The 14268-nt window shown below is 72.4% G+C and overlaps 1 protein-coding gene across 3 annotated transcripts in view; it reads right to left on the bottom strand.

Moving 5' to 3' along the window:
- Window positions 1-14268, bottom strand: part of IDO2 (indoleamine 2,3-dioxygenase 2) — a 31556-nt gene that overhangs the window by 12809 nt on the left and 4479 nt on the right. For all 3 annotated transcript variants that reach the window (XM_075601738.1, XM_075601740.1, XM_075601739.1), the window contains exon 3: window positions 12651-12770. In XM_075601738.1, the coding sequence (XP_075457853.1) occupies window positions 12651-12770 (120 nt within the window). The remainder of the gene's footprint in view (window positions 1-12650; window positions 12771-14268) is intronic.

The following is a 14268-nucleotide window of genomic DNA, read 5'->3' as shown; positions in this document are numbered from 1 at the left end:
GCTGACGCCCCGCCCCCCCAGTGGAGCGAGGCTGACGCCCCGCCCCCCCAGTGGAGCGAGGCTGAACGCCCCCCCCCAGTGGAGCAAGGTTGACGCCCCTCCCCCCTCCCCCCAGTGGAGCGAGGCTGATGCCCCCCCCTCCCCCCCAGTGGAGCGAGGCTAAACGCCCCTCCCCCCCAGTGGAGCGAGGCTAACGCCCCCGCCCCCCTCCCCCCCAGAGCAGCGAGGCTGACGCCCCGCCCCCACCCCAGTGGAGGCGAGGTTGACGCCCCTCCCCCCTACCCCCAGTGGAGCGAGGCTGATGCCCCTCCCCCCCTCCCCCCCAGTGGAGCGAGGGTTAACGCCCTGCCCCCCTCCCCCCCAGTGGAGCGAGGCTGACGCCCCCGCCCCCCCAGTGGAGCGAGGCTGACGCCCCGCCCCCCCCCAGTGGAGCGAGACTGACGCCCCTCCCCCCCAGTGGAGCGAGGCTGACGCCCTGCCAACTCCCCCCAGTGCAGCGAGGCTGACGCCCTGTCCCCCTCCCCCCAGTCGAGCGAGGCTGATGCCCTGCCCCCCCTCCCCCGAGTGGAGCAAGGCTGACGCCCCCCCCCCAGTGCAGCGAGGCAGACGCCCCCCCCCCCAGTAGAGCGAGGCCGGACACCCCCACCCCCCCAGGTGAAAGCGTGGCCGATGCCCCGCCACCCCTCCCCCCCAGTGGATTGAGGCCGATGCCCCCCCCTCTCCCCGCCAGTGGAGCGAGGCTGACGCCCCCCCCTCCCCCCAGTGGAGCGAGGTTGACGCCCTGCCCCCCCCCGTTGGAGCGAGGCTGATAGGCTGATGCCCCGCCCCTCCCCCTCCCCCCCAAGTGGAGCGAGGCTGAGGCCCCTGGCCCCCCCCCCACTTTCCCCACAGTGGAGCGAGGTTGACGCCCCGCCCCCCCTCCCCCCCAGTGGAGCGAGGTTGACACCCCTGCTCCCCCTCCCCCCCAGTGGAGCGAGGCTGACACCCTGCCCCCCCCCAGTGGAGCGAGGCTGATGCCCCCCCCCCCCACTTTCCCCACAGAGGAGCGAGGTTGACGCCCCGCCCCCCCTCCCCCCCAGTGGAGCGAGGTTGACACCCTGTTCCCCTCCCCCCCCAGTGGAACGAGGGCTGAAGCCCCGCCCCCCCAGTGGAGAGAGGCTCAAGCCCCCGCCCCCCCAGTGGAGCGAGGCTCAAGTCCCACCTCCCCCCGCCAGTGGAGTGAGGCTGCAGCCAAAATGGAGCGAGGCTGACGCCCCACCCTCGTCCCCCCCCAGTGGAGCAAGGCTGACACCCCGTCCCCCTCCCCCCGAGTGGAGCAAGGCTGACGCCCCATCCCCCTCCCCCCAGTGGAGCTAGGCTGACGCCCCACCCTCTCCCCCCCCAGTGGAGCGAGGGCTATCGCCCCCCCTCCCCCCAGTGGAGAATGGCTGACGCCCCGCCCCCCTCCTCCCCCCCAGTGGAGCGAGGCTGACGCCCCGCCCCCCCACTTCCCCCCCAGTGGAGCGAGGTTGACACCCCGCCCCCCATCCCCCCCAGTGGAGCAAGGGCTGACACCCCGTCCCCCTCCCCCCGAGTGGAGCAAGGCTGACGCCCCATCCCCCTCCCCCCAGTGGAGCTAGGCTGACGCCCCGCCCTCTCCCCCCCAGTGGAGCGAGGCTATCGCCCCCCCCTCCCCACAGTGGAGAAAGGCTGATGCCCCGCCCCCCTCCTCCCCCCCAGTGGAGCGAGGCTGACGCCCCGCCCCCCCCACTCCCCCCCAGTGGAGCGAGGTTGACACCCCGCCCCCATCCCCCCCAGTGGAGTGAGGCTGGCTGACACCCCGCCCCCCAGTGGAGCGAGGCTGACGCCCTGCCCAACTCCCCCCAGTGCAGCGAGGCTGACGCCCTGCCCCCCTCCCCCCAGTGGAGCGAGGCTGAAGCCCTGCCCCCCTCACCCCAGTGGAGAAAGGCCGACGCCCCCCCCCCAGTGCAGCGAGGGCTGACACCCCGCCCCCCCCCCCCCAGTGGAGCAAGGCTGACGCCCCGCCCCCCGCCCCCACCCAGTGGAGCGAGGCTGACGCCCCGCCCCACCGTCCCCCCCAGTGGAGCGAGGTTGACCCCCTGCCCCTCTCCCCCCCAGTGGAGCGAGGCTGACACCCCACCCCCCCACTGGAGCGTGGCTGACGCCCCGCCCCCCCAGTGGAGCGAGGCTGACGCCCCGCCCCCCCCCAGTGGAGCGAGGCTGACGCCCCCGCCCCCCCAGTGGGAGCGAGGCTGGAACCCCGGCACCCTCCCCCCCAGTGGAGAGAGGCTGACGCCCCACCCCCCTCCCCCCCAGTGGAGCGAGGCTGATGCCCCGCCCCCCCAGTGGACCGAGGCTGATGCCCCGCCCCCCCAGTGGACCGAGGCTCACGCCCCGCCCCCCCAGTGGACCGAGGCTCACGCCCCGCCCCCCCCAGTGGACCGAGGCTCACGCCCCGACCCCCCAGTGGACCGACGCTCACGCCCCACCCCCCCCCCAGTGGAGCGAGGCTCACGCCCTGCCCTCCTAGTGGAGCGAGGCTGCCGCCCCGCACCCCCATTGGAGCGAGGCTGATGCCCCGCCCCCCCAGTGGAGCGAGGCTGACGCCCCCGCCCCCCCAGTGAAGCTAGGCTCAAGTCCCGCCCCCCAGTGGAGTGAGGCTGACACCCCCGCCCCCCCCCCCCAGTGGAGCGAGGCTGACGCCCGCCCCCCAGTGGAGCGAGGCTGATGCCCCGCCCCCCCCAGTGGAGCGAGGCTGATGCCCCCCCCCCCCCGCCAGTGGAGCGTGGCTGAAGCCCCCCCCCACCCACCCCAATGGAGCGAGGCTGACGCCCCACCCCCCTCCCCCCCCCAGTGGAGCGAGGCTGAAGACCCCCCCCACCCACCCCAATGGAGCGAGGCTGACGCCCCGTCCCCCCCCAGTGGAGCGAGGCTGACGCCCCCGTCCCCCTCCCCCCCAGTGGAGCGAGGCTGATGCCCCGTCCCCCTCCCCCCAGTGGAGTGAGGCTGACGCCCCGCCCCCTCCCCCCCCAGTGGAGCGAGGCTATTGTACCCCCCCTCCCCCCAGTGGAGCAAGGCTGATGCCCTGCCCCCCCCTGTGGAGCGAGGCTGACGCCCCGCCCCCCTCCCCCCCAGTGGAGCGAGGCTGACGCCCCGCCCCCTCCACCCCCAGCGGAGCGAGGCTGACGCCCCCCCCTCCACTCTAGTGGAGCGAGGTTGACGCCCCCCCCAGTGGAGCGAGGCTGATGCCACGGTCTCCGCCCCAGTGGAGCGAGGCTGATGCCCCACCCCCCCCAGTGGAGCGAGGCTGATGCCCCGCCCCCCGCCCCTCCCCTCCAGTGGAGTGAGGCTGATGCCCCGCCCCCCCACTCCCCCCCAGTGGAGCGATGTTCACCGCCCCGCCCCCCCTCCCCCCCCCCAGTGGAGCGAGGCTGACGCCCTGCCCCCCTCCCCCCCGTGGAGCGAGGCTGATGCCCCGCCCCCTCCCCCCAGTGGAGCGAGGCTGACGCCCCGCCCCCCACCCCCCCAGTGGAGCGAGGTTGATGCCACGCCCCGCCCCCCACCCCCCCAGTGGAGCAAGGTTGACCCCCCTGCCCCTCTCCCCCCCAGTGGAGCGAGGCTGACACCCCACCCCCCAGTGGAGCGAGGCTGACGCCCCCCCCCAGTGGAGCGAGGCTGACGCCCCGCCCCCCCAGTGGAGCGAGCCTGACCCCCGCCCCCCCAGTGGAGCGAGGCTGGCACCCCGCCACCCTCCCCCCTAGTGGAGAGAGGCTGACGCCCCGCCCCATCCCAGTGGAGGCGAGGCTGACGCCCCGCCCCCCTCCCCCCAGTGGAGCGAGGTTAACGCCCTGCCCCCTCCCCCCCACTGGAGCTAGGTTGACGCCACGCCCCCCCCAGTGGAGCGAGGCTGACGACCCGCCTCCCAGTGGAGCGAGACTGACGCCCCGCCCCCCCAGTGGAGCGAGGCTGACGCCCCTCCCCCCCAGTGGAGCGAGGCTGACGCCCTGCCCAACTCCCCCCAGTGCAGTGAGGCTGACGCCCTGCCCCCCTCCCCCCAGTGGAGCGAGGCTGAAGCCCTGCCCCCCCCTCTCCCCCCAGTGGAGAAAGGCCGACGCCCCCCCCCCCCCAGTGCAGCGAGGCTGACACCCCGCCCCCCCCACCAGTAGAGGAAGGCTGACCGCCCCGCCCCCCGCCCCCCCCAGTGGAGCGAGGCTGACGCCCCGCCCCATCGTCCCCCCCAAGTGGAGCGAGGCTGACTTCCCCGCCCCCCCACTGGAGCGAGGTTGACGCCCTGCCCCCCCTCCCCCCCCCAGAGGAGCAAGGTTGACCGCCCTGCCCCTCTCCCCCCCAGTGGAGCGAGGCTGACACCCCACCCCCCCACTGGAGCGAGGCTGACGCCCCGCCCCCCAGTGGAGCGAGGCTGACGCCCCACCCCCCCCAGTGGAGCGAGGCTGACGCCCCACCCCCCCCAGTGGAGCGAGGCTGACCCCCGCCCCCCCCCCAGTGGAGCGAGGGCTGGCACCCCGCCACCCTCCCCCCAGTGGAGAGAGGCTGACGCCCCGCCCCCCTCCCCCCCAGTGGAGCGAGGGCTGATGCCCTGCCCCCCCAGTGGAGCGAGGCTGATGCCCCGCCCCCCCAGTGAAGCGATGCTCACGCCCTGCCCCACCCCCAGTGGAGGCGAGGCTGTCGCCCCGCCCCCCTCCCCCCAGTGGAGCGAGGTTAACGCCCTGCCCCCTCCCCCCCACTGGAGCTAGGCTAACGCCACGCCCCCCCCCCAGTGGAGCGAGGCTGACGACCCTCCCCCCCAGTGGAGCGAGACTGACGCCCCGCCCCCCCAGTGGAGCGAGGCTGACGCCCTCCCCCCCAGTGGAGCGAGGCTGACGCCCTGCCCAACTCCCCCCAGTGCAGCGAGGCTGATGCCCTGCCCCCCTCCCCCCAGTGGAGCGAGGTTGACGCCCCGCCCCCCTCCCCCCAGTGGAACGAGGCTGACGCCCCACCCCCTCCCCCCAGTGGAGCGAGGCTGACGCCCCGCCCCCCACCCCCCCAGTGGAGCGAGGTTGATGCCCCGCCCCCCCACCCCCCCAGTGGAGCAAGGCTGACTCCCCGCCCCCCCCACCCAGTGGAGCAAGGCTGACGCCCCGCCCCCCTCCCCCCCAGTGGAGGCGAGGTTGACGCCCCGCCCCCTCCCCCCCAGTGGAGCGAGGTTGACGCCCCGCCTCCCTCCCCCCAGTGGAGCGAGGCTGACAACCCGCCCCCCTCCCCCCCAGTGGAGAGAGGCTGACGCCCCTGCCCCCCCTCCCCCCAGTGGAGCGAGGCCGACGCCCTGCCCCCCTCCCCCCAGTGGAGCAGGCCGACGCCCTGCCCCCCTCCCCCCCAGTGGAGCAAGGCCGACGCCCCCCCCCCAGTGGAGCGAGGCCGACGCCCCCCCCAGTGGAGTGAGGCCGACACCCCGCCCCCCCCTCCCCCCAGTGGAGCGAGTCTGATGCCCCGCCCCCCCTCCCCCAGTGGAGCGAGGTTGACGCTCCACCCCCCCAATGGAGCGAGGCTGATGCCCCGCCCCTCCCCCCAAGTGGAGCGAGGCTGACGCCCCTCCCCCCCAAGTGGAGCGAGGCTGAAGCCCCGCCCCTCCCCCCCAGTGGAGCGAGGCTGACGCCCCGCCCCCCCCAGTGGATCGAGGCTAACGCCCCGCCCCCCCCCAGTGGAGCGAGGCTGATGCCCCGCCCCCCTCCTCCCAGTGGAGCGAGGCTGACGCTCCGCCCCCTTCCCCCCAGTGGAGCGAGTCTGACGCCCCGCCCCCTCCACCCCCAGTGGAGCGAGGTTGACGCCCCCCCAGTGGAGCGAGGCTGATGCCCCGCCCCCCCGCCCCTCCCCTCCAGTGGAGCGAGGCTGATGCCCCGCCCCCCCACTCCCCCCCAGTGGAGCGATGTTCACGCCCCGCCCCCCCCTCCCCCCCAGTGGAGCGAGGCTGACACCCCGTCCCCCTCCCCCCCCCCGTGGAGCGAGGCTCGCGCCCCGCCCTCTCCCCCCCAGTGGAGCGAGGCTGACAACCCCGTCCCCCTCCTCCCCCCCCGTGGAGCGAGGCTGACGCGCCGCCGCCTCCCCCCCAGTAAAGCGAGGCTGACGCCCCCGCCCCCTCCACCCCAGTGGAGCGAGGCTGACACCCCCCCCAGTGGATCGAGGCTGACGCCCCGCCCTCCCCCCCAATGGAGCGAGGCTGACGCCCTTCTGCCCCCCCAGTGGAGTGAGGCTGACGCCCCCCCCAGTGGAGCGAGGCCGACGCCCCCCCCCCCCCCAGTGGAGCGAGGCCGACACCTCCCGCCCCCCCCCCAGTGGAGCGAGGCCAACGCCCCCCACCCAGTGGAGCGACGCTGACGCCCCGCCCCCCCCAGTGGAGCGAGGCCGACGCCCTGCCCCGCCCAGTGGAGCGAGGTTGACGCCCCGCCCCCCCCCAGTGGAGCAAGGCTGACGCCCCGCCCCCCCTCCTCCCCCCCAGTGGAGCGAGGCTGATGCCCTGCCCCCCCCAGTGGAGCAAGGTTACGCCCCGCCCCCTCCCCCCCAGTGGAGCGAGGTTGACGCCCTGCCCCCCCCCCAGTGGAGCGAGGCTGACGCCCGGCCCATCTCCCTCCCAGTGGAGCGAGGCTGACGCCCCCCAGTGGAGCGAGGCTGATGCTCCGCCCCCCCAGTGAAGCGAGGCTGACAACCAGCCCCCCTCCCCCCCAGTGGAGAGAGCTGACGCCCTGCCCCCCTCCCCCCAGTGGAGCGAGGCTGAAGCCCTGCCCCCCTCCCCCCAGTGGAGCGAGGCTGACGCACTGCCCCCCCTCCCCCCAGTGGGAGCATGGCCGATGCCCCGCCCTGCCCCCCCCAGTGGAGCGAGGCCGACGCCCCCCCCCCCCAGTGGAGCGAGGCCGACACCCCGCCCCCCCTCAGTGGAGCGAGGCTGATGCCCCGCCCCCCCCCCCCCTCCCCCCAATGGAGCGAGGTTGACGCTCCGCCCCCTCCAGTGGAGCGAGGCTGACGCCCCGCCCCTCCCCCCAATTGGAGCGAGGCTGACGCCCCTCCCCCCCAGTGGAGCGAGGCTGATGCCCCACCCCTCCCCCCCAGTGGAGCGAGGCTGACGCCCCGCGCCCCCACTTCCCCCCAGTTGGAGCGAGGTTGACGCCCCGCCCCCCTCCCCCCCAGTAGAGTGAGGTTGACACCCTGCCCCCCCCCCCCCAGTGGAGCGAGGCTGACACCCTGCCCCCCAGTGGAGTGAGGCTGACGCCCCGCCCCCCCAGTGGAGCCAGGCTCAAGTCCCGCCCCCCCAGTGGAGCTAGGCTCAAGTCCCGCCCCCCCCCAGTGGAGCGAGGGCTTACACCCCGCCCCCCCCAGTGGAACGAGGCTGACGCCCCGCCCCCCCAGTGGAGCGAGGCTGACGCCGCCACCCCCCCCCGCCAGTGGAGCGTGGCAGAAGCAACCCCCACCCACCACAATGGAGCAAGGCTGATGCCACACCCCCCCTCCCCCCCAGTGGAGCGAGGCTGAAGACCCCCCCCCCACCCACACCAATGGAGCGAGGCTGACGCCCCCGACCCCCCCAGTGGAGCGAGGCTGACGCCCCGTCCCCCTCCCCCCCCAGTGGAGCGAGGCTGACGCCCCGCCTCCCCCCCAGTGGAGCGAGGCTGACGCCCTGCCCCCCTCCCCCCAGTGGAGTGAGGCTGATGCCCCGCCCCCCCAGTGGAGCGAGGCTGACGCCCCGTCCCCCTCCCCCCCAGTGGAGCAAGGCTGATGCCCCATCCCCCTCCCCCCAGTGGAGCGAGGGCTGACGCCCCGCCCCCTCCCCCCCCAGTGGAGCGAGGCTGACGCCCCGCCCCCTTCCCCCCAGTGGAGCGAGGCTGACGCCACGCTTCCCTCCCCCCCAGTGGAGCGAGGCTGACTCCCCCCCCTCCCCTCCAGTGGAGCGAGGCTGACGCCCCGTCCCCCTCCCCCCCAGTGGAGCGAGGCTGACGCCCCGCCCCCCTCCCCCCCCAGTGGAGTGAGGTTGACGCCCTGCCCCTCCCCCACAGTGGAGCGAGGTTGATACCCCGCCCCCCCACCCCCCCAGTGGAGGCAAGGCTGACTCCCTGCCCCCCACCCCCCCAGTGGAGCGAGGCTGATGCCCCACCCCCCCAGTGGAGCGAGGCTGACGCCCCGCCCCCCCCAGTGGAGCGAGGCTAACGCCCCGCCCCCCCAGTGGAGCGAGGCTGACGCCCCACCCCCCCCAGTGGAGCGAGGCTGACCCCCACCCCCCCCAGTGGAGCGAGGCTGGCACCCCGCCACCCTCCCCCCAGTGGAGAGAGGCTGACGCCCCGCCCACTCCCCCCGGTGGAGCGAGGCTGACGCACCCCCCCAGTGGAGCGAGGTTGACGCCCCGACCCCCTCCCCCCCCCAGTGGAGCGAGGCTGACGCCCCGCCCCCCTCCCCCCCCAGTGCAGCGAGGCTAACGCCCTGCCCCCCCAGTGGAGCGAGGCTGACACCCCCCCCCCCAGTGGAGCGAGGCTCACGCCCCCGCCCCCCCAGTGGAGCGAGGCTGCCGCCCCCGCCCCCCCAGTGGAGCGAGGCTGCCGCCCCGCACCCCCAGTGGAGCGAGGCTGATGCCCCGCCCCCCCAGTGGAGCGAGGCTGATGCCCCGCCCCCCCAGTGGGGTGAGGCTGGCGCCCCGCCCCCCTCCCCCCTCCCCCCTAGTGGAGAGAGGCTGACGCCCCGCCCCCTCCCCACCAGTGGAGTGAGGCTGACGCCCCCCCCCCCCCAGTGGAGCGAAGTTGACGCCCCGCCCCCCTCCCCCCAGTGGAGAGAGGCTGACGCCCCGCCCCCCTCCCCACCAGTGGAGTGAGGCTGAAGCCCCCCCAGTGGAGCAAGGTTGACGCCCCGACCCCTCCCCCACAGTGGAGCGAGGTTGACGCCCCGCCCCCCTCCCCCCCAGTGGAGCGAGGCTGACTCCCCGCCCCCCCCCCACCCAGTGGAGCAAGGCTGACGCCCCACCCCCCAACCCCCCAGTGGAGCAAGGCTGACGCCCCGCCCCCCCAGTGGAGCGAGGTTGACGCCCCGCCCCTCCCCCCCAGTGAGCGAGGTTGACGCCCCGCCTCCCTCCCCCCCAGTGGAGCGAGGCTGACAACCCGCCCCCCTCCCCCCAGTGGAGAGAGGCTGACGCCCTGCCCCCCCTCCCCCCAGTGGAGCGAGGCCGACGCCCTGCCCCCCCTCCCCCCAGTGGAGCGAGGCCGACGCCCTGCCCCCCTATCCCCAGTGGAGCAAGGCCGATGCCCCCCCCCCCAGTGGAGCGAGGCCGACGCCCCCCCCAGTGGAGCGAGGCCGACACCCCGCCCCCCCTCCCCCCAGTGTAGCGAGTCTGATTCCCCCGCCCCCCCTCCCACAGTGGAGCGAGGTTGACGCTCCGCCCCCCCCAATGGAGCGAGGCTGATGCCCCGCCCCGCCCCTCCCCCTCCCCCCAAGTGGAGCAAGGCTGACGCCCCGCCCCCCCAGTGGAGCGAGGCTGATGCCCCGCCCCCCTCCTCCAAGTGGAGCGAGGCTGACGCCCCGCCCCCTTCCCCCCAGTGGAGCGAGGCTGAAGCCCCGCCCCCTTCCTCCCCAGTGGAGCGAGTCTGACGCCCCGCCCCCTCCACCCCCAGTGGAGCGAGGCTGACGCCCCCCCCCCTCCACCTTAGTGGAGCGAGGTTGACGCTCCCCCAGTTGAGCGAGGCTGATGCCCCGCCCCCCGCCCCTCCCTCCAGTGGAGCGAGGCTGATGCCCCGCCCCCCCACTCCCCCCCAGTGGAGCGATGTTCACGCCCCGCCCCCCTCCCCCCCAGTGGAGCGAGGCTGACACCCCATCCCACTCCCCCCCCCCGTGGAGCGAGGCTCACGCCCCGCCCTCTCCCCCCCAGTGGAGCGAGGCTGACACCCCGTCCCCCTCCCCCCCCCGTGGAGCGAGGCTGACGCCCCGCCCCCCTCCCCCCAGTGGAGCGAGGCTGACGCCCCGCCCCATTCCCCCCAGTGGAGCGAGTCTGACGCCCCGCCCCCTCCACCCCAGTGGAGCGAGGCTGACACCCACCCCAGTGGATCGAGGCTGACGCCCCGCCCTCCCCCCCAATGGAGCGAGGCTGACGCCCCTCTGCCCCCCCAGTGGAGTGAGGCTGACGCCCCCCCCAGTGGAGCGAGGCCGACGCCCCCCCCCCCAGTGGAGCGAGGCCGACGCCCCCCCCCAGTGGAGCGAGGCCGACGCCCCGCCCCCCCCCAGTGGAGCGAGGCCAACGCCCAACACCCAGTGGAGCGACGCTGACGCCCCCGCCCACCATAGTGGAGCGAGGCCAACGCCCTGCCCCCGCCCAGTGGAGCGAGGTTGACGCCCCGCCCCCCCCCAGTGGAGCAAGGCTGATGCCCCGCCCCCTCCTCCCCCCCAGTGGAGCGAGGCTAACGCCCTGCCCCCCCCCAGTGGAGCAAGGTTACGCCCCGCCCCCTCCCCCCCAGTGGAGCGAGGTTGACGCCCTGCCCCCCCCCAGTGGAGCGAGGCTGACGCCCGGCCCCATCTCCCTCCCAGTGGAGCGAGGCTGACGCCCCCCCAGTGGAGCGAGGCTGATGCCCCCGCCCCCCCAGTGGAGCGAGGCTGACAACCCGCCCCCCTCCCCCCCAGTGGAGAGAGGCTGACGCCCTGCCCCCCTCCCCCCAGTGGAGCGAGGCTGACGCCCTGCCCCCCTCCCCCCCGTGGAGCGAGGCTGAAGCCCTGCCCCCCTCCCCCCAGTGGAGCGAGGCTGACGCCCTGCCCCCTCCCCCCAGTGGAGCAAGGCCGATGCCCCGCCCTGCCCCCCCCAGTGGAGCGAGGCCGACGCCCCCCCCCCCCAGTGGAGCGAGGCCGACACCCCGCCCCCCCTCAGTGGAGCGAGGCTGATGCCCCGCCCCCCCCCCCCCTCCCCCAATGGAGCGAGGTTGACGCTCCGCCCCCCCCAGTGGAGCGAGGCTGACGCCCCGCCCCTCCCCCTCCCCCCAAGTGGAGCGAGGCTGACGCCCCTCCCCCCCAGTGGAGCGAGGCTGATGCCCCGCCCCTCCCCCCCAGTGGAGCGAGGCTGACGCCCCGCGCCCCCACTTCCCCCCAGTGGAGCGAGGTTGACGCCCCGCCCCCCTCCCCCCCAGTAGAGCAAGGTTGACACCCTGCCCCCCCCCAGTGGAGCGAGGCTGACACCCTGCCCCCCCCAGTGGAGTGAGGCTGACGCCCCGCCCCCCCAATGGAGCTAGGCTCAAGTCCCGCCCCCCCAGTGGAGCTAGGCTCAAGTCCTGCCCCCCCAGTGGAGCGAGGCTTACACCCCGCCCCCCCCAGTGGAGCGAGGCTGATGCCCCGCCCCCCCAGTGGAGCGATGCTGACGCCCCCCCCCCGCCAGTGGAGCGTGGCAGAAGCAACCCCCACCCACCCCAATGGAGCGAGGCTGATGCCACACCCCCCTCCCCCCCAGTGGAGCGAGGCTGAAGACCCCCCCCCCCACCCACCCCAATGAAGCGAGGCTGACGCCGCGTCCCCCCCAGTGGAGCGAGGCTGACGCCCCGTCCCCCTCCCCCCCAGTGGAGCGAGGCTGACGCCCCTCCTACCCCCCAGTGGAGCGAGGCTGACGCCCTGCCCCCCTCCCCCCAGTGGAGTGAGGCTGATGCCCCGCCCCCCCAGTGGAGCGAGGCTGACGCCCCGTCCCCCTCCCCCCCAGTGGAGCAAGGCTGATGCCCCATCCCCCCAGTGGAGCAAGGCTGATGCCCTGCCCACCCCCGTGGAGCGAGGCTGACGCCCCGCCCCCCTCCCCCCCAGTGGAGCGAGGCTGACGCCCTGCCCCCCCTCCCCCCCAGTGGAGCGAGGCTGACGCCCCGCCCCCCCCAGTGGAGCGAGGCTGACGCCCCCCCCACCCACACCAGTGGAGCGAGGCTGATGCCCCCGTCCCCCTCCCCCCCCAGTGGAGCGAGGCTGACGCCCCCGTCCCCCTCCCCCCAGTGGAGCGAGGCTGACGCCCCCGCCCCCCTCCCCCCCAGTGGAGCGAGGCTGACGCCCCCGCCCCCCCTCCCCCCCCAGTGGAGCGAGGTTGACGCCCTGCCCCCCCCAGTGGAGCGAGGCTGACGCCCCCCCCAGTGGATTGAGGCTGAAGCCCCGCCCCCCCAGTGGAGCAAGGCTGACGCCCCATCCCCCTCCCCCCCAGTGGAGCGAGGCTGATGCCCGCCCCCCCAGTGGAGCGAGGCTGATGCCCCGCCCCCCCAGTGGAGCGAGGGTGACGCCCCGCCCCCCCAGTAGAGCAAGGCAGATGCCCCGTCCCCCTCCCCCCCAGTGGAGCGAGGCTGGTGCCCCGTCCCCCTCCCCCCCCAGTGGAGCGAGGCTGACGCCCCCGCCCCCCCTCCCCCCCAGTGGAGCGAGGCTAACGCCCCGCCCCCCCCAGTGGAGCGAGGCTGATGCCCCCGCCCCCCCAGTGGAGCGAGGCTGACGCCCCCCCCCCCCAGTAGGCGAGACTGCCTTTCCAACGAGGGAAGACTGCCCCCAACCCCTGCTGTGAACAGGATTCCCATCCCCAACCATGGTGAGTGAAACTGCCCCCCCTCAATCCCCCATTGACTAGCTCCCACTGTCTAAGTGATACTCTGTTTCCTGCCCCCGGCAACAAGAGGTCAGATTCTCACCTTCACCACCTCTTGCTCTCCTTCCTGCCACACGTAGCCCATAGTAATGTGGCTGAGGATCAGACGAGCCAGGCGCTGCTCCCTGTACCCTGTCAGGTGCTGCACACTCAGCTCCGGCATCTGCACACACAGGGGAGGAATTCCAGGGACAGACTTCAGTGTTACACGTTACCTAAAGCCAAAGTTCCATACACTGGACATACAGAAAACGAAAAGCACTTTGCCAATAATTTTTATTTTTAGATCATTTAGTATGAATAGGTCGTTCATCAATTGCTTCATCATTTTAAAGACAAAATCCATACAGGCAGAGCCACAAATCCCACAGAATATACAATACCCACAAAACTCTGTTCAAGTCACTTTACGTGGACGAAGTGTTAGCCTCAGACTAAATCGGTATGTCTTGAAAATAGTAATCGCATAACGTTAAAGGAGCAATTCGTGGACTTTAAAAAAAAAAAAAAAATGTATTATTATTTTTTTATTTTTAACATGGGTTTGAAGCATGGGTCTCCGTAGCTGAACCCCATTAATTTCAGCTCCAAGGACCCCAGGGAGCAGGCGCTATGAAGTGCAGCCATTATGTGCACCCTGCAAGCCAAACGGCTACCGGCACCCCCTACATGGGTGTTCATCTCTGGAAACAGGCTGTCCCCATAACTGAAGTTAATGGGGTTCCGCTCCGGAGATTTCCTGCTTCGAGTCTATGTTTAAAAAAAGTGCCTGCTTGGATTGCGTTAACTATTACGTACGTTAGTGATAGTGACAAGCAAATGATGTAGAAATGAAGCGTCATCATAACATTGCATATCCACTAAAGTCTGTTAAGGTTAACGCAGGGAAAGAACACTACATTTGTTAAGTCATACAGAAATGTGACATTACTCACATCCAGACACGGAAATAGGGCTTTTACAGGCAGGGCCGCCGACAGGGGGGGGGGGGGGGGGGAGAACCGGGACACGTGTCTCTGGCCCGGTGGCTGAGGGGGGGTCCGGCCAACCAATGTTGAAGGCCCAACTTCTTTGCCCAGCTGTCGGCTCTCTCGTTGCCGCTGGGCCCAGTTCTCCAGCAGCTGCGGGCCTCCCTCACTGACACTGTCCCACACCGAGCTGCTGCTGATACTGGCGCCAGCCGGGCCTCTCTGACGTCGGTGGGTGCAAAGGATCGGCAGCCCGGCAAAGCGGTTGAGAGCCAGGGCAGCAGGGGCCTAAGACCATCCCCAAGGTAGGCAAGTCTGTATTTTCTATTTATTTAGTGGGGCGTTTTAAAAAAATAAATAAATAAATATTTGGTGTCGGTGTGTGTTTGGGGTGGTTTTTTTTTGTATTTATGTGGGGTGGAGGCTGTATGTATTTGGCGGGTGGGTGGTTGTATGTATTTGAGGGGTGGGGGTTTGTATTTATTTGGGGGTGGGGGGGTTGTATGTATTTGGGGGTGGGTGTGGTTGTATGTATTTGGGGGATGGGGAGTTGTAGGTATGTCAGGGGTGGGTGTTTGTATTTATTTGGGGGGTTTGTATTTATTTGGGTGTGGGTGTGGTTGTATGCATTTGGGGGTTGTTTTCATTTGGGGGTGGGGGGGGTGTATTTGGAGGTGGGTTTTTCTTGTATGT

The sequence above is a fragment of the Ascaphus truei genome, chromosome 5 (assembly GCF_040206685.1).
Source record: "Ascaphus truei isolate aAscTru1 chromosome 5, aAscTru1.hap1, whole genome shotgun sequence".
In the NCBI taxonomy this organism is placed as follows: Eukaryota; Metazoa; Chordata; class Amphibia; order Anura; family Ascaphidae; genus Ascaphus; species Ascaphus truei.
This window is presented reverse-complemented; position numbering and strand designations above follow the sequence as displayed.